Source organism: Monodelphis domestica, chromosome 4, assembly GCF_027887165.1.
Source record: "Monodelphis domestica isolate mMonDom1 chromosome 4, mMonDom1.pri, whole genome shotgun sequence".
Classification (NCBI taxonomy): domain Eukaryota; kingdom Metazoa; phylum Chordata; class Mammalia; order Didelphimorphia; family Didelphidae; genus Monodelphis; species Monodelphis domestica.
In genome coordinates this window covers 217,920,396-217,947,721 of record NC_077230.1, presented here as the reverse complement: position 1 = coordinate 217,947,721, position 27,326 = coordinate 217,920,396, and the positions used below count along the sequence as shown (strand labels likewise).

The 27,326-nt window shown below is 36.1% G+C and overlaps 1 protein-coding gene across 3 annotated transcripts in view; it reads left to right on the top strand.

Moving 5' to 3' along the window:
• Window positions 1-27,326, top strand: part of HECW2 (HECT, C2 and WW domain containing E3 ubiquitin protein ligase 2) — a 466,207-nt gene that overhangs the window by 227,889 nt on the left and 210,992 nt on the right. For 2 of the 3 annotated variants that reach the window (XM_016433751.2, XM_001369816.4), the window contains one exon: window positions 24,402-24,509. In XM_016433751.2, coding sequence (XP_016289237.1) covers window positions 24,402-24,509 — 108 coding nt within the window. Of the gene's footprint in view, window positions 1-6,892; window positions 7,331-24,401; window positions 24,510-27,326 lie in introns of those variants that run through there. The other variant, XM_007494546.3, reaches the window with a different exon arrangement.

The window sequence follows — 27,326 nt, the reverse complement described above, 5'->3', positions numbered from 1 at the left end:
CCATTGCTTTATAGTATATTTTGAGATCTGGTACTGCAAGGCCTCCTTCCTTCGCATTTTTTTTTCATGGTTTCCCTGGATATCCTTGACCTTTTGGTCTTCCAAATGAACTTTGTTATGTTTTTTTTCTAATTCAGTAAAAAAAGATTTTTGGTAGTTCAATGGGTATGGTACTTAACAAGTGAATTAATTTGCAGGATTGTCATTTTTATTATGTTAGCTTGTTCTACCAAAGAGCAATAGATGTTTTTCCAATTGTTGAGATCTAGTTTTAATTGTGTGGACAATGTTTTGTAGTTGTGTTTATGTAGTTCCTCTGTTTGTCTCAGCAGATAGATTCCTAAGTATTTTATATTGTCTAGGGTGATTTTAAATGGAATTTCCCTTTCTAATTCTTTCTGCTGAGATTTGTTGGAAATATATAGAAATGCTGATAACTTATGTGGGTTTATTTTGTATCCTGCAACTTTGCTCAAGTTGTTGATTATTTCGACTAGCTTTTTGGTTGATTCTCTAGGATTCTTTAAGTAGACCATCATATCATCTGCAAAGAGAGAGAGTTTGATCTCTTCATTGTCTATTTTAATACCTTCAATTCCTTTTTCTTCTCCAATTGCTATAGCTAGTGTTTCTAGTACAATGTTAAATAATAGAGGTGATAATGAGCATCCTTGTTTTACTCCAGATCTATTGGGAAGGCTTCTAGTTTATCCCCATTGCAGATGGTGTTTGCTGATAGTTTTAGATATATTCTGTTTATTATTTTTAGGAAAGACCCTTCTATTCCTATGTTTTCAAAAGGAATGAGTGTTATATTTTGTCAAAGGCTTTTTCTGCATCTTTTGAGATAATTATGTGATTTTTGTTGGTTTACTTGTTAATATGGTCAATTATGTGGATGGTTTTCCTAATATTGAACCATCCTTGCATTCCTGGTATGAATCCTACCTGGTCATAGTGAATAACTCTTGTTATTACTTGCTGGAGTCTTTTTTGCTAGTATCCTATTTAAGATTTTTGCATCTATATTCATTAAGATTGGTCTGTAGTTTTCTTTCTCTGTTTTTGACCTGCCTGGCTTTGGAATCAGTACCATATTTGTGTCATAAAAGGAATTTGGTAGAACTACTTCTTTGCTTATTCTGTCAAATAGTTTGTATAATATTGGGATTATTTGCTCTTTGAATGTTTGATAGAATTCATTTGTGTATCCATCTGGACCTGGGGATTTTTTTCTTAGGGAGTTCTTTGATGGCTTGTTCAACTGCTTTTTCTTATATGGGGTTGTTTAGGTAGTCTATTTCTTCCTCTGTTAGTCTAGGCAATTTATATTTTTCTGAATATTCATCCATATCACCTAGATTGCCTTATTTATTGCTATATAATTGGGCATAATAGATTTTAATGATTGCCTTAATTTCCTCTTCATTAAAGGCAAGGTCTCCCTTTTCATCTTGGATACTGTCAATTTGGTTTTCTTCTTTCCTTTTTTTAATTAGACTGACCAGTACTTTGTCAATTTTATTTGTTTTTTCAAAGTACCAGCTTCTAGTCTTATTCATTAAATCAATAGTTCTTTGACTTTCAATTTTATTAATTTCTCCTTTGATTTTTAGAATCTCTAATTTAGTCTTTGTCTGAGGGTTTTTAATTTATTCACTTTCTAGTTTTTTAATTTGCATGCCCAATTCATTGATCGCTGCCCTCCATAATTTGTTAATATATGGACTTAAGGATATAAATATCCCCCAAATACTGCTTTGGTTGCATCCCATAGATTTTGAAAAGGATGTCTCATCTTTGTCATTTTCTTTAATGAAATTATTAACTGTTTCTATGATTTGTTCTTTAACTGATTGTAGAGAATTGTCTTGTTTAATTTAATTAAAAAATTAATTTTTGATTTGCCTCTCCATGTATCCTTACTAATTATTATTTTCATTACACTTTCATCTGAGTTTTCATTTATTATTTTTGCTCTTTTGAACTTGTTTACAATATTTTTATATCCTAATACATGGTCAATCTTTGTGAATGTACCATGTGCTGATTAAAAGAATGTGTATTCTTTTTTGTCCCTATTTATTTTTTTCCTCATATCTACTAATTTTTCTAATATTTCATTCACTTCTCTTACCTCTTTCTTATTTATTTTTTGGTTTGATTTATCTACTTCGGATAGAGGAACGTTCAGGTCTCCCACTAGTATAGTTTTTCTATCTATTTCATCCTTGAGCTCCACTAGTTTCTCCTTTAGAAATTTGGATGCTATGCCATTTGGTGTATACATGTTTATTACTGATATTTTCTCATTGTCTATACTGCCTTTTATCAGGATGTAATTACCTTCCCTATCTCTTTTAACTAGATCTATTTTTACTTTGGCTTTGTCAGATATCATGATTCTCACTCTGCCTTCTTTTTATCAGTTGATGCTCAATATATTTGGCTCCATCCTCCTTCTTTTACCCTAGGTGTCTACCTTACTCATGCGTGTTTCTTGTAGACAGCATATGGTAGGGTTTTGGTTTCTAATCCACTCTGCTATTTGCTTGCGTTTTATGTGTGAGTTCATTCCATTCACATTCAGAATTATGATTACCAGTTGTGTATTTCCCAGCATTTTGATTTCTTCTCCTAGTCTTGCCTTTTCTTCTTTCACTATTTACTTCTACACCTTCAGTCCCTCTAATTCCCACCCTTATTTTACTTCCTTTTCTACTGCCCCCCTTCTTATTCTCCTGTTGTTTTCTTCACAATCTTTTTAAACTATCTCCCCACTCTCTCCCTCCCTTGTACTGCTTCCCTCCCCACCAATTCGTTTGTTACCCTTCTATTTTCCCATAGGGCACAAATCAATTCTCTGCCCAAATATATTTTATTGTTTTTCCCTCCTTGAGTCAAATTCAATGCACGTAAGAGTTGAGTATTTCATATTTCCAACCTCTTTACCCTTTCAGTGTATTGATGTTCTCCCTTCTCCCATGATGAGCTTCTTTGTGACATATAAATTTTCCCCCTTTTGTTTCTTTTCCCATTTCTTTTAGTATTAACCTCTTTTTTAGCTCTAGTTATATACACCCACACCCAGACCCCCCCCCACATATATACACACACATACATTTGTATGTATTTATGCATACATATATCTATATACATATTTTTGTCTTGGTATTTCATCCTATACAGTTTGTCACTGTTCCCTCTAAGTGTAATTCTTCTAGCTGCCCAGGTGGTATTAATAATTTTTAAGAGTTACCAATGACCTCATTTCTAATAGGGATATATATAGTTTTAAGTTATTGGGCCTCTTAAAAATTTTTTTGTTATTGTTTTTCTTTTTTCCCTCTTTCTTAATTACCTTTTGATGATTCTCTTGAGTTCTGTGTTTGGGCATCAATTTTTTTGTTTATGTCTGGTCTTTTCTTTACAAATGCTTGGAGTTCTTCTATTTTGTTAAATGACCATACTTTCCCCTGTAAGAATATAATCAGTTTTTCTGGGTAGTTGATTCTTGGTTGTAGACCTAGTTCCCATGCTTTCTGAAATATCATATTCCATGCCTTTTGGTCCTTCAGTGTAGATGCAACCAGATCCTGTGTTATCCTCACTGTAGTTCCTTGGTATCTGAATGACTTCTTCTTAGCAGCTTGTAATATTTTTTTCTTGGTCTGATAGTTCTTGAATTTGGCCATACTATTCCTGCATGTTGTCAGTTGGGTATTAAGTACAAGAGGTGATCTGTAGATTCTTTCAATCTCCACTTTTCCCTCTTGTTCTAGAATATTGGGGTAGTTTTCTTGGATAATTTCCTGTAGTATGATGTCCAGGCTTTTTCTTTTTCATGGTCTTCTGGTAGACCAATGATTCTTAAGTTGTTTCTCCTGGAATGATTTTCTAAATCTTCTGTTTTGTGAATGAGGTGTTTCATATTTTCCTCAATTTTTTTATTCTTTTTATTTTGTTTTATAGTGCCCTGTTGCCTTATTAAGTCACTTGCTTCTATTTGTTGTATTCTGGTTTTTAAAGACTGAATTTCATCTCTGGCTTTTTGGTCATCCTTCTCCTTCTGATCTTTCATCTCCTTTGTCTCATTCTCAAGCTGATGATTAATTTTGGCTTTCAAGACAGTATTTTCTTGTTTTAGTTCAAGTGCCTCTGTTGCCAGATGACTTATCTTGCTTTTACATTCTTTTCCCAGTTGTCTTCAGCCTCTCTTAATTTTTTTTAAATTGTATTTTGAGTTTTTCCAAAGCCTGTATCCAATTCACTGGGGTTTCTGTTTTTTTGCTTGGTGTTCCCTTATACTTCTCTCTTCTATTTGCTCTTTGTTCGTTGCCTATATAGAAACTGTCGATTGTAATTTCTTTTTTATTTTCTGTTGTTTGCTCATATTTACCCCATCTTTACTCCCTGCTGTTGACTACCCTTTTGTTCCTCTCATTTTTTTTTTGTTTAATCTGTTGTTTGGGGCTTTTCTATTAGCCTTCACTGTTGGAGCTTAGTCAGCAAATTTCTCAGAGCAGTCTGTGGGGGAGGGATGTTGGAGCTTGAGCTTCCCTGCCCTCTGAAGGCTTTGATGGGAATAAGTCCAGCTGGGTTGAGCTGGATGTGTCCTGAGGCTAAAACCTCAGAAAGGGAGGGATGGTAATATGGAGTGTCTCTGTTGCTGCAACTAGACTGCTCGCTCTGTGCTCTGTGCTACTTCTCCAACTGCTCCCCCAACTCCTGTGTTCAGTGCTCTGAGCCTGGCACAGCTTTGTCCACAAGGTACTCCCTCCAGACCAGCACCCTTGCCTGCCCAAAGGTTCCAGCTGCTACTGGAAGCTTAGAGCTCTAGGTGGGGGAGGGGCCTGGGTCCTTCTTTCTTCCTTCCCCTTAAACCCAAGTGTTCTTGAATTCAGGCTTTTGGGGGGACACATCTGTTAAGTTGAGTCCAGCAGGAGGTTACATGGCTCTGTCCTGTTAGGTTTGATTTTCAGTCCCCTAGGAGCATTTAGTTTGTAATTGGTAAGGAAGGGTTTTCAGAGGTCTAAACTTTCGCTGCCTCTAAGCAGCCATCTTGACTCCACCTCCTAGAACCACTTTTAATTTTTGCATTAAAATGTAGTCAGAGAGTAATGTAGCTCAATGGTAAAGTATTTGAATTCAGTCAGCCTTTTTTGTCATGAAATCTACCTGTAATAGAATTTTTTTTTCTTTTCTAAGTAAAGTGTTTTTTGGAGAAAGGAGAATTGCAATACAAAGAGTACACTCATTCATTTGACAAGTATTTATTGAGTGCTTTCAGCAGCTCCAGGTGGGATCTATAAGCTACAAGGCTATAAATCTTTTCACCAAATGTTGGTAATCCTTAGCTTTTTGCCCCATTCCTTTCAGCTCCCAGCATTTAACCCTCAGCGTTCCAGGATAAGAAATGTGAACTAGCTGGCAATATGGCCTCTATCCAATTATTTTTTAAGGTTCTGTTGATGCCATTCTTTTAGACATTTCTTCCAACATATACTTCCATTATAGTGCCCTTCTTTGTAAAAATGAAAAAATAGTCAAGCAAGAGAATGCCATATTGACCATGTATTACATTCCACAAATGGTGTCCTCCCTCCTGTCTGTGCAACAAGTCCACTTTAATATTAAAGGAAAACCTTTATTAGGCATTTGCCATCAAATCTGTTAGACTTGGAAGGCCTCTTAGAGGCACCTCCATTTACTATTTATTTATTCCTTATCATCTCCACCCATATCTTAGTTAGAATCCCATATAGCTATTCCACTAAATAGACATGCTGGTAAGTGGATAGATGGTGCACCAGAGAGAGTGACAAACCTAGTCAGGAAGATCTGAGCTCAAATCAATCCTTATTCTCTTACTAGCTGTATGACCAAGAAAACAAGTCACTTAACCACCATTTATCTCAGTTTCTTCAGATGTGAAATAGGGATAATAACAGCACCTACCTCCCAAGGCTGTTGTGAGATCGAATGAGATCATTTTTGTAAAGTACAAGTGCTAATCTGGAATTATGCCCAAAGGATTATAGTACTGTGTGTCCTTTTGACCTAATAATACCATTATTAGGTATATTTCCCAAGGTGGTCAAGGAAAAAGGAAAAGAACCTCCATATTCTAAAATATTTATAGGAGTTCTCTTTGTGATGGTAAAGAAACTAGAAATTGAGGGAACACCTATCATTTGGGGAATGACTGAACAAATTGTGGCATATGATTGTGATGGAATACTACTTTACTGGAAGAAATGATAAACAGGTTAATTTGGGGAAAACAGAAAAACCTACCTGAAATTATGAAGAGTGAAATGAGCAGAGCCAAGAGAACATTATATACAGCAACAGAAATAATGTTTGAACAATAATTTGTGAATGTCCACCTCCAGAGAAAGAACTGATAATTAGAAATAAGCAAGACATAGTTTTGTATATATATGCTTATCTTTTTGTTAAATGATGCTTTCTCTAGAACAATGAAGAGAATTTTAATGTTACAACCAGATATATAAAGTGTAAGTGTTTATAGCAGAATGCCTGGCACATATTAGGTTCTATATACATATTTATTCACTTTCCTCTCTCTTCACTCTAATTAATAAAATTGGTTCCAATCTAGTTAATCATCAAGGTCCACTGAGTTCTGCTTCATTGTGTAAGCAACTCATGGTTTACACTTAAAAACAAAATCTAGTTTGATATCAATCTACTTTACTCGTGTGTGTGTGTGTGTGTGTGTGTGTGTGTGTGTGTGTGTTCACACAGCTTGTTCTTTGGAATTCTCCCATGGAAAAGGAAAGGAAGGAAGCTGAGGGAGGATGGGCCGATTGCATCCTGTACCCTTTGCAGGGGAGTGGCCACAGCTGGCTGAACTGAAGGGATATAATACAATTCTGTTTTTTACTTAGGATGCCTAAACACAGATAATTTTTCATTCAAGCAGGGAGAGGTTGTCAGGATTTTCTCCCAACTAGACAGAACTCTCCTAAGGAGTTAGTATTTTGCTAGAACCCCATTTAAATGCTCCATTCCTGGAAACTTTTCATAAGGCGAAGAGAAGCAGCAGAAACATCTGGGAAGCAGATAGAGGAAAGGATCAGCTTTGAATGACTTCTCCCCCTCTACATAGACCCGACTCTCCTGGGACCCAGAACTACCGATCATGCCCTTGAATGTTGGGAAGATAGATGCGTAGGTTAGCAAAAGAGAATGAACTCCCGGAGAATGACTTATTTTTCCTATTTGCCGCTTCATGAATCTGGTCTGAAGTGATGGATGCACTTAGCTCTGGAGAAGGCAGAGCCCTCCTCTGGGAGAGCATGAGGTAAGATTTCCCTATGCAGTGACACAAGCTCTATTCTTGCCATGTTTGCTTTGTACCAGCCCAGGGTAGAGTTTATCTGCAGTCCTTTCTGGCATCCTTTCTGAGGTATGCTTACAAGTGTTCCATTCTCCCACCACATGGCTTAGGGAAAGTGAGTGATAACTGGTATTATGCCTTGACCTCTTACTGGAGTGGATTCTGGCTAGCCTGTCAGTAAGATATTTTTCTAAATACTCATCAGTGCAATACTTTTAGCACATCTGCAGCAGTTCTAGTGTATTTACCATCTTTTAATAGAGATCATGCAAATCATTTATCAAAGGATAGTCTGTTTCCTTGAGTGCTGGAGTAAGGATTAATGGTGGTGGATTAAGAATCTGAATAGCCTTCATGACCAGGTACCCTTGGAATCATCAATGATATTTTTGATGAATTGGGAAGCTTCATTCTCAGAACACTTTACCAATGATATATTTTTTAAAAATTTCTGCCCAAAATGTATGTAGACAGATATGTAAGTTTTACTTATGTCGTTTCATTAGGCACTGCTCTTTTGATTTGAGAGGAAAATTGCTTTTAAAAAGTTTAAGAATGTAGCTCTAGTACTGAAGGAGTTGAAGTAAGGTGTAGACTATAGAGACTTTAATAGGAAGGATAGGGAATGGACTGTGTAGTATAATGGATAGAACACTGGACTTGAAGTTGGGCAAACCTGTGATCAAATAGAGTTTCAGATGTACACTTAGAGGCATGGCCCTGGGTAAGTCACTTAATTTTTCTGCCTTAGTTTTCTCATAAGTAAAATGGGTATAATTACAGCACCTGTCTCCCATGGTTATTGTGAGGATCAAATGAGATGGTCTTTGTAAAACACTTTGTAAATCTAAAAATAATACACAAATGTTAACAGGAGTTACCTATAACTAATTAAATAATACTAATTACTTATTAATAATTACTAATTAATTAGTATTATTTAATTAGTTATAGGGAACTCATGGGTGAGTAATTTGCTTTTACCAATGCCATTCAATACTTTTTCTGCAACTTTGGAGCTTTAGTGAATCTCCTACTGACAAGATTGCCCAGGGATAAACATGGTTAGTAAGTATGTCAGAGGTAGGACTTCAGCCTCTGCACGGGCTCACTAGTCCTTTAGTTCCCATAAAAATGGACAGTTTCTATCTAATGTACACCTGTACATTATCCATGTATCCATCATGAAACATTTTCCAAGTACTATTGTTTTGATAGAATTGATCCTTTTCATTTTAAACTTAAGAGCTGAACCCCAGATCTTAAAAGAGTGGGATGACTTGTTGACCATACCAATTTCAAAAGAGAATATTTAAATCTGTGATGGATTTTTTTATGAACTTTCCCCTCCTCTAAAACCCTGTTATTTGGGGATTTAGTATTAAATTAGGCTTATTAAAAATATAAATGAAATTCATGTCCTTAAAATACGTGTGGCTACCCAATCCCTTTAATAATTTATAGATATCATTTTCACAATGATTTTTAAGTTTCCAAGGTATAAGGTGTAAGAGTAATTTTTTCAGTGTTCTGGAAGCAAGGATGTTTCTAGGACAGCTTTTCAGCCCTAGTCTTTAGCCTCTGGGAGGAAAAAAAATCATTGTCTTCTCATTAAAATCCTTAACTGTCTTCTGGCAATGCAACAATTATAATATCTAGGAATAAAACAAAGTCTTAAGGGTTCAATTTAATAACAAATATATAGTGTTTCAGATGAACAGTTAAATAAAATCAGGCTAAGAAACACTGAAATTGCCTTTATGGAACCCTTGCTCAGTAAATGTAGGTTGATGCAAAATGTGTTGTTGGAGTGACTAGTGGGTCATCAGGTTGGGAAAGGAAGCAAGTAAAGCCTAAATAGGTTGTCAGCAAGAATCTAAGGAAGCCTAGCAGAACAAGGTGTGGGGTTAAGAGGGTAATAGTCATTATTAATCATAAGAATACTTTTAGAACAAGCAAGATAATTTTAGTATCCAGAGCTTTGGAGCTGATGTATTTCTGGGTGATAGTAAGTCCTTATGTAGGTGGATGGAGTGGAATCTGAGGTCAAGAAACTTTTTAGGGTATTAGGCCACTAAAATGTATACTTAAGGTGAAGAGAATAAGGACAGGAGTGGAAAAGAAAGGAAAGGAGAAAGACTAAGACGGGTTCAAAAGTCATCCAGGCACCAAATGTTCTGGATGTCAGTATATGACAATTAGAAAGATGAGAACTGCTGGTGGGGGGAGTCTGTAGTCAGATTGTCAGAGGAGATGATGGGATCATTCAGTATAATATAAGCTCATTGAGGATAAGGAGTGTTTTCTCTTTGTAGTTTAAGCCTGATTATTATCCACTCAAAAAGCCTTGCCTTCATCTCCAAATAAAGTAAGCCTTTATTAGATCTCAATCGCAATTCCTTGGGATAACCTAATCACAGCAACTAACAAAAAACACATTTCTATATTATATGTTATGTGGCATAATTATGTAAAGTGTTCACTACTCACTCTAACATAGTTCTCAGGTGAGAGATGCTATTTAAGAGTAATGTTAATTTTTCCAAAGGATTAAAAAGTCTCCAAGTTCACCCAGTATTGAAAACCAAGCCTGTTTTCAGTGTGCATTTGGTATTGTTTACTTGTTGCTAACTGTTAAAAGGGAAATAGTGGAAGGTATTTAATTAAAATTTCATTGTAGATCTTGGACACTTTTCATAAAACACGTTGCTAAGCAATCTTCAGTTGATTATATGTCCCTAGGGTTTCGGTTTTGGAACATGAGGGAATAGTAGCAACTTTCCAAATACCCCATGACTCCTTTTAGGGACCCTGATTAAATGTTGAATAAGAAAAGGATGACCTCTATTGAACTCATTATTTTATACAAATACTTTTAGTGATCTATTCAAAAATTCTTCAGCACTAACTTATTTATCCAATAAGCTCCCAGCAGATTATAGCATAAATAGGTCATCATGGCTAAGAATTTAACACATGATGCTGTCATGTAGTAAATAAAAAAAAAGCTGAGTATACTCTAACTAAATCAATTGAAACTATTTTCTTTTAATTTCAAATTAAGGACAAATTTTTAAAAATATATATTATGTATACAAATACATATGTGTATTCAATGGATACCATGGAAATGAAATTAGAAAATAAAAGATGTTTGGACATTAAAAAAAAAACAAATCAGTGCTTCAAATGGGGAAAGAGTAATTACAATTATTGTTATGTTTATTATGATTGTCGTCATAAAGATTTTAAGTGACTCTTTACTAAGAGTTGTACAGAGGAGAATTATACAGGCTTATGTTTCAAGTAAGACAATGCATATTTAGAATAATATATATGAAGATATACTAGAAACAGCCTTAGTGTTAGGAAGACCTAAGCACATCACTTAAGTGCCCAAAGCAGTGCCTAACAACAATCAAATCAGAGGTTCCAGATTCAAAATAATTTTTAAAAGCTCATATAGATGGATACCAATTATAAAAAAGTTTTATGTTCAAGATAAGAGTTCAGAGTTCTTAGACTTGACAATTTTTTATTTATATTCAGGAAAAAATAGGACTGAGGAAAGTTATTTCTCTTTGGATTACTTCAGGAAAATTTCATAGAGAGGACAGGATTCTTGGAGTAAGAGGAAGGAAGGGAGGAGGAGGGGAAGATAGATAGGTAAAAAGAAGAAAATGTTGTAGTGACCTACTGTGGACATCCCAGGAATATGGTATAGCTTGAAAGAAAGTTTATTTTTATTTTTATTTTATTATAATAACAAATTTACACATACATTTTCCAAATTTATGATTCTCATTTATCTTTCTTTCTTCCCTCCCCCACTACTGGAGTTGACAAGCAATTTGGTTTGAGTTGTACATATATTATCACACAAAACTTATTGAAAGAAAGTTTAAAGGAGGATGGCCAAACAAAGAAGGTGTTGAAATTGTTTCATGGTCCTCTCTATGTCAAAGTAATTTCCCCTAAGTGCTGATCTGCCCGTGTGACTCCCCTACTCAACCAGTTTCAGTGGTTTCCTGTTGTGTCTAGGATAAACTATAAACTCTTCTGTTTATCTTTTAAGGCATGGCCTCAGCTGGTCTTTTTCATCTCATTGGACATCAGTCACTCTCTTGCAATTGGAAAAACTGGAAAACTTGCCTGTTTTCTTCTTTTGTGACACACCATCTCCCATCTCCTTTCTTTTAAACTGGTCATTCCACATGCCTGGGGCATTCTCTTTTCTTATTTCTGCCTCAGAATCATCTCTTCCTTTAAAAGACAACCCAAGAACCATTAAACCTTTCCTGGGTTCCACAACCACTGGTGTCCATGCTCCCAAACTACTCTATATTTAGGTATTTTGTATTTATTGGTATTTACTTAATTTATATTTATTCTCTGTGTGTTTTTATATGTGCTTTTCTTTCTTTCAGTATACAGATTCATTAGGAATAGGTATTGTTTTGTTCTTTGGACTTATATCCCCAGTGCCTGGCACCATGTCTAGTTCAATGACTAGCTGTTTACACACATACTTCTATACAAAATACTTTTCTAGAGATTAAGGAGGGATATGATATTCTGGTCATGACTATGATGCTTGTTGGGAAACTCCAGAGTTACTAGACTTGTTTTGTGCTGGGAATTTGTTGATGGCTTTTAGAACAGTTTTCTTTCTTGATTACTTCCATGACTGAAATTTTTAACATGATAGACCTGTATTTCTTCAAATATCTCATTAATCAGATTTACTGGTATCTTCTTCCTCCTTCCCTTTTATTCTTTTTTTTTTCAAGTGAAGGTTTCCATTACCCTTTGACTACAAAGAGAAGTGTGTTCTGTCATGTCAGAACTGATGAGTGGAAGAGGTTTGAAGAGTCATAGAATTTTAAAGTGTTTCTTCCTAAAGGCATCACTTTGCATCTTGAATAATGCTTCTTGGTAAACTATAACCTCTGGTAGTATTTGACCCTTTAAATACAGTTGTGCTCATATTTTCTGGAAATATATGTTTCATTATGAAAGGTACTTTATGATTTCTGTCTGCTGAAGGGAAAATATAGAAGGTAGAAAACAACCAAAGCAAGAGAAAAAGTGATGAGATAGCACTAGTGTGTTTGTCTGAAGGATCCTGGAAATTTTTAAGATAAAATTGTGTAAAAGAAATGTAATCAAAGCCAACTCCTCTATTGCTAATCTAGAATTAGACCCAATACAGGTCCTCTTTTCTGCTTTCCCTATATATTTTATTATATTTTTCTGCCTTGGTGAGTAAAATGAAGATAGAGTGCTGGACTAGAAGTCAGGAAAACTTGAGTTCAAACCTGAAATCAGACACTTACTAGTTATGTGACTCTGGGCAAGTCACTTAACCCTGTTTGCCTCTCATTTGTAAAATGGCAAAAAGGAAATGGGAAACCACTCCCATATCTTTTCCAAGAAAGTGCCAGATGGAGTAAAGAGTTGAACATGACTAAATTGATTGAACAACAATGACATTTTTTTTCAGTTGGGAGAAATTATTGATAGAGCTTTTTCTGACACATTATTCTATATGAAGGAAAAAAGTCGATTTAGCACAAAAAATGTTCTGAAAAAGACTCTCATGGCTACAACTATGACTTTTAACCAGTGGATATCTCAGCTGGGAAAGACTGGAAAGCAGTAATCTCTGTTTTTATTATCAAATCCCCTTGTTAGTTAAAATAGGGCATAGGAAAAACTTACATTTTATCTGAAATTAGTCATGCTATTTTGCAAGGTTTCATATAGTTAGCTTAATCCTGGTTCTGGCACCTTCTTTATTCTATTTTAAATCAAGCTGGCAGTATATTTTCTAGAGGAAAAAAAATAAGGGAAAAAGGTAGAGGGAAAGACATCCAAATGCCCAAGTTCTCCAAAGGTAGTTTCCACTTTTGGTATTCTTCACAGCAAAACTAATGTTAAAAAGGGTGAAAGTTGCAAAGAGGCAAAATCTTGAAATGAGGAAAAATACTTGTTAATATTTTGGAAGAAGTAGGCTTCCCTAATATTGGTGGTCTTGAAGCAAAAGGTATTTAGAAGAGATTTTTTTTATTGTAGCCATCCAATTATGAAATCTGTGTGTATGTGTGTGTATGTGTGTGTGAGAGAGAGAGAGAGACAGACAGACAGACAGACAGACAGAGACAGAAAGACAGAGAGAGAGAGACAGAAAGAGAGACAGAGAGAGGACTTAGAGTTGGGGAAAACTTCTTTTTAGTAATATTTTATCTTTTTCTTTTCTCAATTACATGTAGAAACAATTTTTAACATTTGTTTTCTCACATTTTGTATTCCAAGTTCCCTCCTTCCCACCCTCCCTGAAACATACAATACATGTTTCCATATTTATGGTGTTGTGGACGAAGATACGTATCACACACACACACACACACACACACACACACACACACACACACACACACACACACCAAAACAAACATATGAAGGAAATAAAGTGAAAAATAGTTTCCTTTTATCTGCATTCAGACTCCATCAGTTGTTTCTCTAGAGCTGCACAGCATTTTCAACATGAGTTCTTTGAACTTGTCTTGGCACATTGTATTACTGAGAATGGCTAATTCAATCACAGTTCATCATCATATGATATTGCTGTTAATGTCTACAATGTTCTCCTAGTTCTATTTACTTCACTTTCTATCAGTTTGTATAAATCTTTCCAGCTTTTTCTGAGAGCATCCTCTTACTTATTTCATATGTCAGTAGTATTCCATTATAATCATATACCACGGTTTGTTAAGCCATTCCCCAATTTATAGACATCTTGGGGAAATTTTTGAAAATCATTAAGCTGTTAATGTGATTTTAGTTTCCTGAAATACTTTTATTCCCTTTCTTTTTTTAACCAAAAGAATCCAGAAGTTGTAATTCTTCATCATAATAAGCCTGTAGAATTTTTAAGTGCTGAAGAAATATCACCTCAGGTTAAAAATGATTTTTCAGCTAACACTGGGCATGCATTTTATGACAGTTAACATTAGAATCTCCTACTGTGTATCTTTCCCCAAACATTATATTGTGTACTACCCCTTTTACTCATGTATTGAAACCAGATGAGGAAAGGGAGATGCTGAGCACACACGGGGAATATATATACCAAGATGCTGAGGGTTACAGTAGTACTGTGGCAGTCTAGCTCTTTTTTGGGATACAATGAGGTAGGGGGAGATAGGGAGCAAAAGAAGGGAGAGAAGAAACGCATCTGATGCCACGGGTCACAGCAAATACACAGGTGCAACTCGCAATCCTGCTTCTAGAATTGTTCTTAACTTATTGAGCCAGGTGGCTTTTGGGTCATGTGGTTTGTAATAGAAAGGGACCCATTTCCTTGCTGTTCTTAAGGAACTGAGAAGGTTATCTGAAAAATAATATTCTTGCTCCTCTCCCATCATTATATTATTGAAAATTAGCTGTGCATGCTATGGAATGTGACCCAAAACTATTTCTACACACCCAAAGTGAGACTAAGTTTTATTTAATTATCAAATAGATTGGAACCATTAAAAATAAACAGCTTGCTCATAAGGAAGAAAGATTTGAATTCACAATTTAATTGTACAATTTCCTTTTTCCTCTGGATTACTAATATAGGACTCAACAAAAGAGAGAAAACACTCAGAATGAAAATTTAGGTATAATATATCCAGAGAAAGATAGAATATTAAAATTGGTCAGATTTATTTTGAGGATGCAATTCTTCCTTATCCCTTTCCAGTTCTTCATTACATTTATTTTCTCTCTCATAGCCCACCTATATTTTCTAAAAGATATAGTCTGTAAAATATTTAGTTATTCCAGCATTTTAAGGAGCTATAATTTTATCAATGTTTTCTCTTCCTCTAATATGGATTGTAACCTTTGGTTTGGGTTCTTTCAGGTCGGAGACTGGTTTTTATCTTTTTTTTGTATCCCCAGAGTTTAGCACAGTGTCTGGAATATAGCAGTTATTTAATAAATGCTTCTTGAGTTGCCTGTTCTATTCAGTAAATTCAGTGAAGTTTTCTTGAGTTTTTCTTAGTATGTTTTGTTGCTGCTAACTTTTATTTCCCAATTATAGCCTACTTATCTCAAAGAGTCATCCCTTTATAGCAAGGGATAAAAAAAAAAAGTGGAGAGGGAGGTAGGAAGGGAAGAGTACAACAAATTAAGTAACACGTTAACCAAGTCTGGTATCATATGCATTTCATATGAACATCAAAGTCTTAGCCCCAAAGTAACTAATATCTTACTGGGGAAACTCATATTTTAAACCTTGCTAACTAGTTTATAGGCATGACTTGGCATTTCCAAACATTTTGTCACATGTAGCCAGGCTAAATCTCTCTCTCTCCTTCTTGCTCTCTGTCTCTGTCTCTCCCACCCTCTGTCTCTCTGTCTTTCTCTGTCTCTCTCTCTCTGCCTCTCTTTCTGTCTCTCTCTCTGTCTGTCTCCCCCCTCTTTCTCTCTCTCTGTCTCTCTCCTTCCCTCTCCCCATCCATCTCTCTCTCCCTGTCTCTCTTTCCCTGTATCTTTTCCCCTCCCTCTCTTTCTCTCCTCCCACCAACTCCTTCTACCTCTCTCCCCCCACTTTTAAATCTTGATATAGACATATGAGACATATCTGTAGATCTATGCAATGTGTATATCTGTACACAAATGCACATGTATATGTATTTACATAGACTCACATGTGTATATGTCTCTGGGTGCACACATGTGTTAATATATCTTCACATGTGTATGTGTGTATTTATATATGTATACATTCCATTGATGAACTTATTAACAAAGTCTTTCCAATGTGGTAGGCCATACTAAAGCATGGGTTTTTCTAGCCCTTTCTTCTCAAAGCCATGGCCAAGTTCTCACCATAATGAGGCAATGGAATAGGATTTTAATAGAAGTAAATCTAGGACTGGGAAAAAATTTATTTAGGTTTGGAATAGGGACTAGACTTGTGATCTTGCTGATATAGGGAATTTTCAGAAAAGGAGACTCCTAACAGGAAAAGTCAACACTTTTATAATATAATCTCAGAAAGCTGAAGTTAAATAACTTGCCCAAATCCACTTGGCTAATAAGGGACAGAATCAGGTTTTGAACCTATGTCTTCTTGGTTGTAAGGCCAGTTCTCTATTCACTATGCTAAGGCTTCATGTTTTTTGTTTGTAAGAGAAAAATAGTATGGCATGGATGGTAGGGGATTAATGCTCAAGTTTCTACAGCCTTCTCTTTCTTTGCTTTTTCCCCTCTTCTGCCTTTTCCCCTTTCTATAGCTGTCTTCCACATTCTAGTTTCACTTGATTTGAAGATAGAAAGTATGAGTTTTATTCTCAACTCTATGTAGACAAATTACTTGCCTCTCTGAATTTCTTCACTGCTAAAATGTGGTTAGATCAGATGATCTGTGAAATTCTTTCAAAGCTTTATAGTCTGTGATCTTTCTTGATCCTGTGGAAATGCAGAGAGAAACATAAATGATAAAAGATTGAGTTGAAGTGAACCTGGGATCCTGTGGAGAAGATGTAGGTTCAAATATTGTCTCTGATGCTTACACATTACAGAACTTCCTTGAATCTCTGTTTTCTATTCATTGAAGCCATAAACTGAGGGAAGGGAGACCCTGGGGATGTGAAGGGGTTGGATTTGATGTCTCCTATGGCTAAAACCTCTAACTACCTAATCTACATCCTTTGCTCCTGTGTAACTTAGACCATTCAGTTTACCGGTGGGAAAACCAAGGATCCTAGATCTTCACAAATCAGACCATAAGATTCCTTTCTTAGAAGCTAAAAGAAAAAGAAACATCTAAAATCCCAAAGAATTTTAGTTGCCAATTTCAAGCCAACTGTCAAATTTTTATAAAACTTTCTCTTCTCTTTTCCACCTCACTACCTCCTACCCAGCAGCCAAAATATAAAATGTAAGAAAAATAGCAAAAGGAGAGAGTTTGGGGAGGGGAACACCCCCATTTGCTATATTTATTTCCACATTTCTCTTGCCTTTTTAAAATAATGATGACCTGTAATGTAGTGACCCTGTGTTTTAGTTTGTATCTACTATAGCTTCTATCACATTAGGTAATTCTCTATGATTTAAACAGTCATACCCTTTGAATGACCACCACAATTTGGATGACTGACTAGATAGCAATCACATTTTACAAAACTTTTTTATCCATGCACTCCCAGAATTGCTGTAGGAGCCCTTTCTTTATTCTAAAAATATAAATGAAGAATTGATGGAAGAGACTAGGAAAATATAAAGGTAGAAAGCTTGAGGAACCAAAAAGCTTTTGCTCAAAGCCATATTTCCTGGGGCATAGCCATATCCTTACCTGTTTCTATGATTTCCTATGGTTTCCCTCTATGGCATCTCATTGATCCCTCTCTTTGATTGGCTCCATCTGACTCTGTGAGTCCTCTGTGAAGATAGCATAATGATCTCAGTGATCATGTTATTCAACACCCTCATTTTACAGTTTAAGAAACAGGATCAAGGTTACATAGCTAGTAACTACCAGAGGCAGCATTTCACCCCAGCTAGGTGGTATAGTGGATAGAATACCTGGTCTGGAATTAGGAAGACTCTTTTCAAATTCAGATCTGGCCTCAGACATGTACTAGTTTTGTGGCCCTTTTGGCCTCAGTTTCTTCATCTGTAAAATGAGCTGGAGAAGGAAATGGCAAACAACACCTATATTTTTGCCATTAGAACCCCAAAAGGGATCTCAAAGAGTTAGACACAACGGAAAACTGACTGAACAGAGGTCTCTGATTCCAGAGCAAGGGCTCTATCCACTGTGCTCCCTTCTTATCAACATATCAGCCAGTTGGGATTTTAAAGAGTGACACTAATATCCACTAGTATTTGTTATTTTCTTAGAAACCTTATGCAATTCATGACATGCAAATGCCAAGAATACCTTATTATTTGAGTGATGTAAATCTTCCTTAGATCTGTCATGAACAGTCTCTTTCAGAGAAAAAGCCCACAAATTTTTATTAGAACATACTTATTGGGGGGGGGGGCAGCTGGGTGGCTCAGTGTATTGAGAGTCAGGCCCAGAGACAGGAGGTCCTAGGTTCAAATCTGGCCTCAGGTACTTCTTAGCTGTGTGACCCTGGGCAAGTCACTTAACCCCCATTGCCTAGCCCTTATCACCCTTCTGCTTTACAGTCAATACCCAGTATTGATTCTAAGACAGAAGGTAAAGGTTTAAATTAAAAAAAAAAAGTACATACTTATTTGTCAACTCATTAGTAAAGATAATGGGATAAACTTCAATGAAAATGGAGCAAGAGCTAAATACATGGGGTCTGGGGAGAAGGGTGCTTTCTTTTATCTCCACAATTGTTGCCTTAATACTTGGTTTTGTCTCTGGCATTCTTGTGTCAAATTACAGACTTCCTTAGAAGTCTCTACTTGATACCTGAAGAAACATTGTGCGGTCAATAGAAAGAAAATCAGGACTTTTTAGAAAGAAAAAAAGTATGTATACTCATTTTTCAGATGAGAAAACCTAAGCTTATGTTGTCATTCACTTTTCCTGACAAGGTTGGAGGATAATATCTCTACTTATCTTTCTTTTTTCTTCTTTCTTTCTTTCTTTCTTTCTTTCTTTCTTTCTTTCTTTCTTTCTTTCTTTCTTTCTTTCTTTCTTTCTTTCTTTCTTTCTTTCTTTCTTTCTTTCTTTCTTTCTTTCTTTCTTTCTTTCTTTCTTTCTTTCTTTCTTTCTTTCTTTCTTTCTTTCTTTCTTTCTTTCTTTCTCTCTTTCTCTCTTTCTCTCTTTCTCTCTCTCTTTCTTTCTCTCTTTCTTTCTTTCTCTCTTTCTCTCTTTCTCTCTTTCTCTCTTTCTCTCTTTCTCTCTTTCTCTCTCTCTCTCTCTTTCTCTCTCTCTCTCTCTCTCTCTCTCTCTCTCTCTCTCTCTCTCTCTCTCTCTCTCTCCTTCTATCATTGCAGATCAGCAATTGTTCAATAACTGTTTTAAAGACCTTCTTTGATACCTGGGGGAATAAGTGACTTAGTTGTTGTTCAGTTGTTTCAGGCATGTCTGATTATTTATGACCCTGTTTGTGGTTTTCCTGGCAAAGATATTGGGGTGGTTTTCCGTTTCTTCTCTAGTTCACTTGACAGAGGAGGAAATTGAGACAAACATGGTTAAGTGACTTGCTCATAATCACACAGCTAGTAAATGTCTAGGGTCAAATTTGAACTTGGGTCTTCTTGACTCCAAGCCTGGCACTCTATCCACTTTGCTGCCTATCTGCCTATGTAAGTGACTTTCCTAGAATGAAATAGCTATCATATATCATATCACAGACAGAAATTATACCTAAGTCTTCCTGACTATGAGGCTGACTCTCTTCTCGTTGTTCTCCACAGCTTGCATTATATTCCTAGTAAAACTATAAAAACAAATAAATGCCTACTCTAAATTTTTGTAAATTCTTACTCAACTCCACCTACCTCAGCTCTCTTCTCAACTCTTTTATCAGTTGTAGAGTCACTGTTCTTTAATTTTCTTGTATACTTTATCATAAAGTTGTAATTGCATCTTGTTTCTGTTAAACATCTAAAAAAGCCTTCCCCAAAGTAGCTTCAAGCTACCATGTTCTAGAGAACAAACAAAACTCCTGCACCTGGTTCTCTAAATGGGTCCTTCAGAATAAAGAGATAGTTCCAGCCCCCAAATTTTACCAAAAATGCAGCTGTGAGTCTGCTTTGTTCCCTTGGTTCTGAGGGAGAGTTTTGTTTGTTTTTTAATCCAAACAATATTCAATCTGGGAGAGAAAGAAAGAGGAAGAGAGAGAGATGGATACAGAGAGAGATGGAGATACAGAAAAAGACAGAGACAGAAAGAGAGACACAGAGGTATCATCGAACGTAATGGACTTCTCCATTGGTGGTGGTGTAATGTCCCTGAACAACTTGCAGGGACCCAGGAGAAAAAAACACCATTCATAAGCAAAGGATAAACTATGGGAGTGGAAACGCCGAGAAAAAGCAACTGCCTGAATACAGAGGTTGAGGGGACATGACAGAGGATAGACTCTAAATGAACACTCTAATGCAAATACTATCAACAAAGCAATGGGTTCAAATCAAGAAAACATCTAATGCCCAGTGGACTTATGCGTCGGCTATGGGGGGTGGGGGGGGGAGGAAAAGAAAATGATCTATGTCTTTAACGAATAATGCTTGGAAATGATCAAATAAAATATATTTAAAAAAAAAAACAAAAAAAAAAAGAAAGAAAGAGAGACACAGAGACAGAGAGAATGCTATGGGAAAAGAAGCATTGAGGTGACTGGAAAAGCCTTCTTACAGAAGATATAATTTTAGCTGAGAACTGAAGGGAGCCAGGGAAGCCAATGAAGAGTGAAAGAATTTCAGGCATTGTGGACAGCCAATGAGAATGCGTTGAGTCAGGAGATGGAGTGTCTTTTTTTTTTTTTAATAATATTTTATTTGATCATTTCCAAGCATTATTCATTAAAGACAAAGATCATTTTCTTTTCCTCCCCCCCCACCCCCCATAGCTGACGCGTGATTTCACTGGGTATCACATGTGTTCTTGATTCGAACCCATTGCCATGTTGTTAGTATTTGCATTAGAGTGTTCGTTTAGAGTCTCACCTCAGTCATGTCCCCTCAACCGCTGTAGTCAGGCAGTTGCTTTTCCTCAGTGTTTCTACTCCCACAGTTTGTCCTCTGCTTATAGATAGTGTTTTTCTCCTAGATCCCTGCAGATTGTTCAGGGACATTACACTGCCACTAATGGAGAAGTCCATTATGTTCGATTATACCACAGTGTGTTTGTCTCTGTGTACAGTGTTCTCCTGGTTCTGCTCCTCTCGCTCTGCATCACTTCCTGGAGGTCGTTCCAGTCTCCATGGAATTCCTCCACTTTATTATTCCTTTTAGCACAATAGTATTCCATCACCAACATATACCACAATTTGTTCAGCCATTCCCCAATTGAAGGGCATCCCCTCATTTTCCAATTTTTGGCCACCACAAAGAGCGCAGCTATGAATATTCTTGTACAAGTCTTTTTCCCCATTATCTCTTTGGGGTACAAACCCAGCAGTGCTATGGCTGGATCAAAGGGTAGACATTCTTTTGTCGCCCTTTGGGCATAGTTCCAAATTGCCCTCCAGAATGGTTGGATCAGTTCACAACTCCACCAGCAATGAATTAATGTCCGTACTTTGCCACATCCCCTCCAGCATTCATTACTTTCCTTTGCTATCATGTTAGCCAATCTGCTAGGTGTGAGGTGATACCTCAGAGTTGTTTTGATTTGCATCTCTCTGATTATAAGAGATTTAGAACACTTCTTCATGTGCTTATTAATAGTTTTGATTTCTTTATCTGAAAACTGCCTATCCATGTCCCTTGCCCATTTATCAATTGGAGAATGGCTTGGTTTTTTGTACAATTGGTTTAGCTCTTTATAAATTTGAGTAATTAAACCTTTGTCAGAGGTTTCTATGAAGATTTTTTCCCAATTTGTTGTTTCCCTTCTGATTTTAGTTACATTGGTTTTGTTTGTACAAAAGCTTTTTAATTTGATGTAGTCGAAATTATTTATTTTATATTTTGTGATTCTTTCTATGTCTTGCTTGGTTTTAAAGTCTTTCCCCTCCCAAAGGTCTGACATGTGTACTATTCTGTCTTTACCCAATTTACTTATGGTTTCCTTCTTTATGTTTAAGTCATTCACCCATTTTGAATTTATCTTGGTGTAGGGTGTGAGGTGTTGATCTCTCCCACACTGTCTTCCAATTTTCCCAGCAGTTTTTATTGAATAGTGGATTTTAGTCCCAAAAGCTGCGATCTTTGAGTTTATCATATACTGTCTTGCTGAGGTCTCTTGCCCTCAGTCTATTCCACTGATCCTCCTTTCTGTCTCTTAGCCAGTACCAAATTGTTTTGATGACTGCTGCTTTGTAATATAGTTTGAAGTCTGGGGCTGCAAGGCCCCCATCATTTGTGTTTTTTTTCCCATTATTTCCCTGGATATCCTTGATCCTTTGTTATTCCAAATGAACTTTGTTATGGTTTTTTCTAAATCAGTAAAGAAATTTTTTGGGAGATGGAGTGTCTTTTGAGAAAAAGAAGTTAGTATCACAGAACCATAGAGTATGTGGAGGAGAGTAAGGTATAAGACTGGAAAGATAGAGAGGGACCAAATGATAAAGGGCTTTTAAAGCCAAATGGAGAACTTAACATGTGATCCCATAGGCAATAAGGGGCCATTGTAATTTGTGATATGGTCATACCTAGATCTTGGTAGTTCACTCTGATACCCAAGTGGACACTGAACAGGATTGGGGGAGTGACCTCAGGTATGGAGAACAACCAGCAGACTATGCAATAGCTCAAGCAAGAAATGATGAGAGTCTGCACCAAGGTGATGACAATGTCAGAGATGGGGACATATGTGAGAGATGTTATGAAGATAAAATCAACTGAATTTGACAACAAAGTGGATAGGGTCAGGGTGGGAGAGAGAGAGGAGTCAAGGTTGTTAGCCTGTGGGACTCGGAGAATGGTGATACCCTCAATAGTACGAGGAAAATTAGGAAGGGTGGGTTTGTAGGGAAAGGTAATTAGTTCAGTTTTTGACATATAGAATTTAAGAAGAATTCTGTGACATATTCAATAGGTAGTTCAAGATGTCAGACTTGAGGTGAGGAAAGAGATTAAATATGAGAATCATCTGCGTAGAGAAGGTAATTTAATGTATAATAGATAATGGTATCACCAAGTGAAATGGTATAGAGAGAAAAGAAGAGAACTTAAAATAGCACCTTGGGGGGATACCTATGATCAACAAGCACAACCTGAATGAAGAACCAATAAAAAAGACTGAGAGAGAACAGTCAGGTGCTGGGTTCAAATTGGACTTCAGATCCTGGGCAAGTCATTTAATTCCCAGCCCTCACCACTCTTCTGCCTTGGGACTAATATTCAGTATTGATTCTAAGAAAGGGTTTTTTTTAAAAGGAAAAGAACGAGCAGTTAGATAGAGGAAGACTAAAAGAGAGTAGACTTTCAAAAACTTAGAGAGAAGAGACTATCAAGGGAGAAGAAGGTGGCTGATGGTAACAAAAGCTGCAGAGAGATTGAGAAGGATGAGGATTGAGAAAAGACTTGGCCATTGACTTCATTTGTATTTTTGGAGAGAGCTCTTTCATTTGAATAATGACATCTGCCACCAGACTGTACAGTTCAGGAGAAGAGGAAAGGAAATAAAGACTAATTGTAGATAGCTTTTTTCAAGGATGTAAGATATGAAAAGGAGGAAAGATATAGGAAATGGATGGATCAACTGAAGGGTTTTTTTTTTTTTCAGGATGAAGGAGACATGGGCTTCTTTTCAGGACAACAGGGAAACAACTACTAGGGAAGGAGAGATTGAAGAATAGTAAGAGAGAGCTTTAATAATTTAAAGCTGCACTAAGATTTGGGGACACTTCAGAGGACAATCTGGTGGAGAAGACTTTAATGGAAGGATTGCTCATGCATGTACAAGGGTTTGCCTAAATAGGAAGAAAGGCCACCTTTTTATGTGAAACAAGGGTGGAAGAGAAGGAAGAGGAGGATGACATTTAAGTTTTATGAGATGAAGAAGAGGGAAGAAAAGGGAGTTCTTGAGGAATGGCCTCAGTTTTTTCAGCATAATATGAAGCAAGGTTCTCTCATGAGAGGTTAGGGAGATGGTGAGTGATCAGAGATTCAAGAAAGGAAGAAAAGGTATGGAAAAGCCAGTGTGGTGAACTGCTTAGGAAAGTGTAAGATTGTCTTGCTACTGTGAGGGTCTATTTGCTATTATATAGCATAATTTCTAGTGGACCCAGTTAGCGCGTTTTATAATCAATAATTCTATTCTCAGTTATTTTTCCTTTCTTTGTGCCTCCTTTACCACCACCCCCAAGAAATTGTATCAGACTTTAAGCTATAAAAAAGAGAGCCAATTGGAATTCCATATTTTTGTCTTTGATTTTTCTAGATGAGAATTCTCCAGCCAATTTTTGGGATTCGAAGAACCGAGGTGTGACTGGGACACAAAAAGGTCAAATTGTATGGAGAATTGAACCTGGGCCCTATTTTATGGAACGTAAGTAAATGAAGATGCAATGCAGGGTGCCTGTCAAATGTTATATGATGATATAAAAATACACAGCTGACTTTGATGATAATTGTTCTCTATTTTCTGATGAATGCACTTCAGTACTATTTAAATAAGCATAATATGTTTATTAAAATTATTTAAATATTATTTAGCTGTTTAGTGTAGCATTTTTAAGAAACAAATATGCAATTATTTCTCAATTTGTATGCTAACAAAGTCATAGAAATTTTAATGTCATAAGGAAATCATCTATATCAGCTCTTTGTAAACGAGTGACCCAAGGCTCAAGTGATACATAATATATGCAATAATTTTGTAATGAATAAATAATTAAGTCAAATATTTATTGTAAGCCTACAATGTGCCAGGTGCTATTTTTAGTACTGGAAATATGACCAGAATTCTTCATAAAGCCCTAACCCAGTGTCTCATCATAGTATAGAGGTGACTCGTAAAGGCTATGTCAGTGGAGATGAAATCCATCTGGTTCCATCCTAGAAGTGTTGAGCTATGTTCTTGGCCACATATATAAATGCTATCTTTCTAAATATCAACCTTTGATAAGTCTAGAGAGGTATATCACCTATAGTCTGGCTACTTGATGAATCTCTTGGTTGTGGCAACATATGAAACAAAGAAGAATGCAAAATGGTGTTCCAGCTTGTGTAGCTTACTTCTTCAATATAATGATGATGGCCAAAAAGGGGGAAAAGGAGATGAATGAGAGAAGTCAATCTTTGGACTGTTGATAAATATGAATTTAACTGTTGCTATTCTAAATGTGAGCTGTAGCTCCAGTGGACATAAGTACTACTAGAGTTAATGAATCATTTCCATCTTGACATTGACATTAATGAAACCTAATGACAAAAAAGTTGCAACTACATGGGATAATTCACAGGATCTTTTGCGACAGGCAGAATTAGTTTTATTGTTCACTCAAAAACAAAAATAAATACCATTTCATAAGACTCATAGTTATATCCCATTGCAGTACTGGTACTAATAACTTTTAGGACAACCAGGAAGATAATTGTGATCTATGTACTGATATCTGTTACAAAGTTTAAGAAGTTAGAAAAATTTTACGAAGAACTCAATAGGACCTTCCAGATTAAATCAACATATGCATTAATTAACTTCATTTTAGGGGTTGATGAATGTAAAAGAGGACAGGAAAGAATTTTTGGAAAATATGATTCAAGAGTTATAAATGATAGTAAGCATAAGTTTGTAGACTACACATTTTTCATGGAGATATAAAGAATATTTTCTTCCCAGAGAATTAGGAGTCTCTGAACATAGCAAGCATCAAATAACATAAGTCAAATTGACTGTCTTTTAATAGGCAGGAAATGATTAATTATTGATCTGGTAGTCATTTTTGCATCAGCTGTTTGTATAAATAATAATAACTATTAGAGTAAAGATCAATGGCAATACTAAATTAGGAAGGAGAGAATGAAAGAGAATAATGTAAACCATAAAAACACAGAATCTGAGAGTTGAAAAGGGTCTCAATGGTCCAAAGGACTCTCCATTATAACATTTTTTGACAAGTGATCATCCATCCATCAAGGCAAATCTAATCTGACCTATTTAAACAAGCAGTTTGTCTCTCAAGATTAATAAATGGACAAAAGAACAGACTTCAACAACAAATAACATTTTCTAAAGATGTTTAGCTGATGTAAATAAATCATTACAATGAAGACACAAATGAAAAGAACCTAGAAACCACCCAAAGCCAATAAATAGAGAGAGAGTGTAAATGAATGAATAAATGAATGATAAAAAAACACTTATTGAGTACTTATTTTGTGCCAATCACTATGTCTAGTGCTAGGAAGAGAAATGGAAAAACTGAGACAATACTTGTTTTTAATGATCTGCATTCTAATTGAGGGAGACAACTCCTAAAACCCAGTCCAGCTCTAGTCCAGTAGTCCTTAGATTGCATCAGTACATCAGAAAAAAAGGCTGAAGTCTCTAAGGACATAAAATTGAAGGACATATGGAAAGACTTGTTGGTCTCCTGTCTTCCTAGAAAAAAAGAGTTGGTGATTCCTAGAATATTTAAGCAGTGTGAGTAGTCAAGCAATTGATATAGGTTCTGGGCACATCAGATTATGGGAGGAGGTGAAGGGCCCCTCTGATCAAAGATAATACCAATTTAAAATATGAACACCCACGTAAAATCCAACTGAGGAGTATGATGAAAGATAATGGGGAGTCTCACCTTATGAAATAGTGGGAAGCAATAAAGGGGAAAAGCAAATTTAAAGAGAATTTAGAGAAAGAACTGAGAAAGCCATTAATAAAACATTTAAAACCAGGATTAGGAGGACAGTTAACAGATGAAAATGGAGAAGAGCTGTTAAAATTAATACTGCAAACTTTATACTATAACAACTGAATCTTCTACATTTGAATTCAAACAACTCAACCCCAAATGTGCTAAAGTCTATGCTTTAATGGTACTTATTTTGTGCCAATCACTGTGCTAAGCGCTGGGAACAAAAATAGAAAAAATGAGACAATCCCTGTTATCAGATCCAGCTCTCTAATAGAGAGGCATAGCACCTGAAAGACGGTTCAGTGAGTGGGTGATGGAAAAGCCCAGTTGTCCTCAGATTGCATTGGTACATCAGATAAATAAAAGCAGTGTGAACAGTATAAAATCAAGAAATCTAGAGAAAAGCTCTATTACAATGTGAGCTCCTTGATTTTTCTTTGTATGCAAGCACTTGACACCTAAATGCTTATTGACTGACAAATAATTTATCACATTGTTTGTTGGTA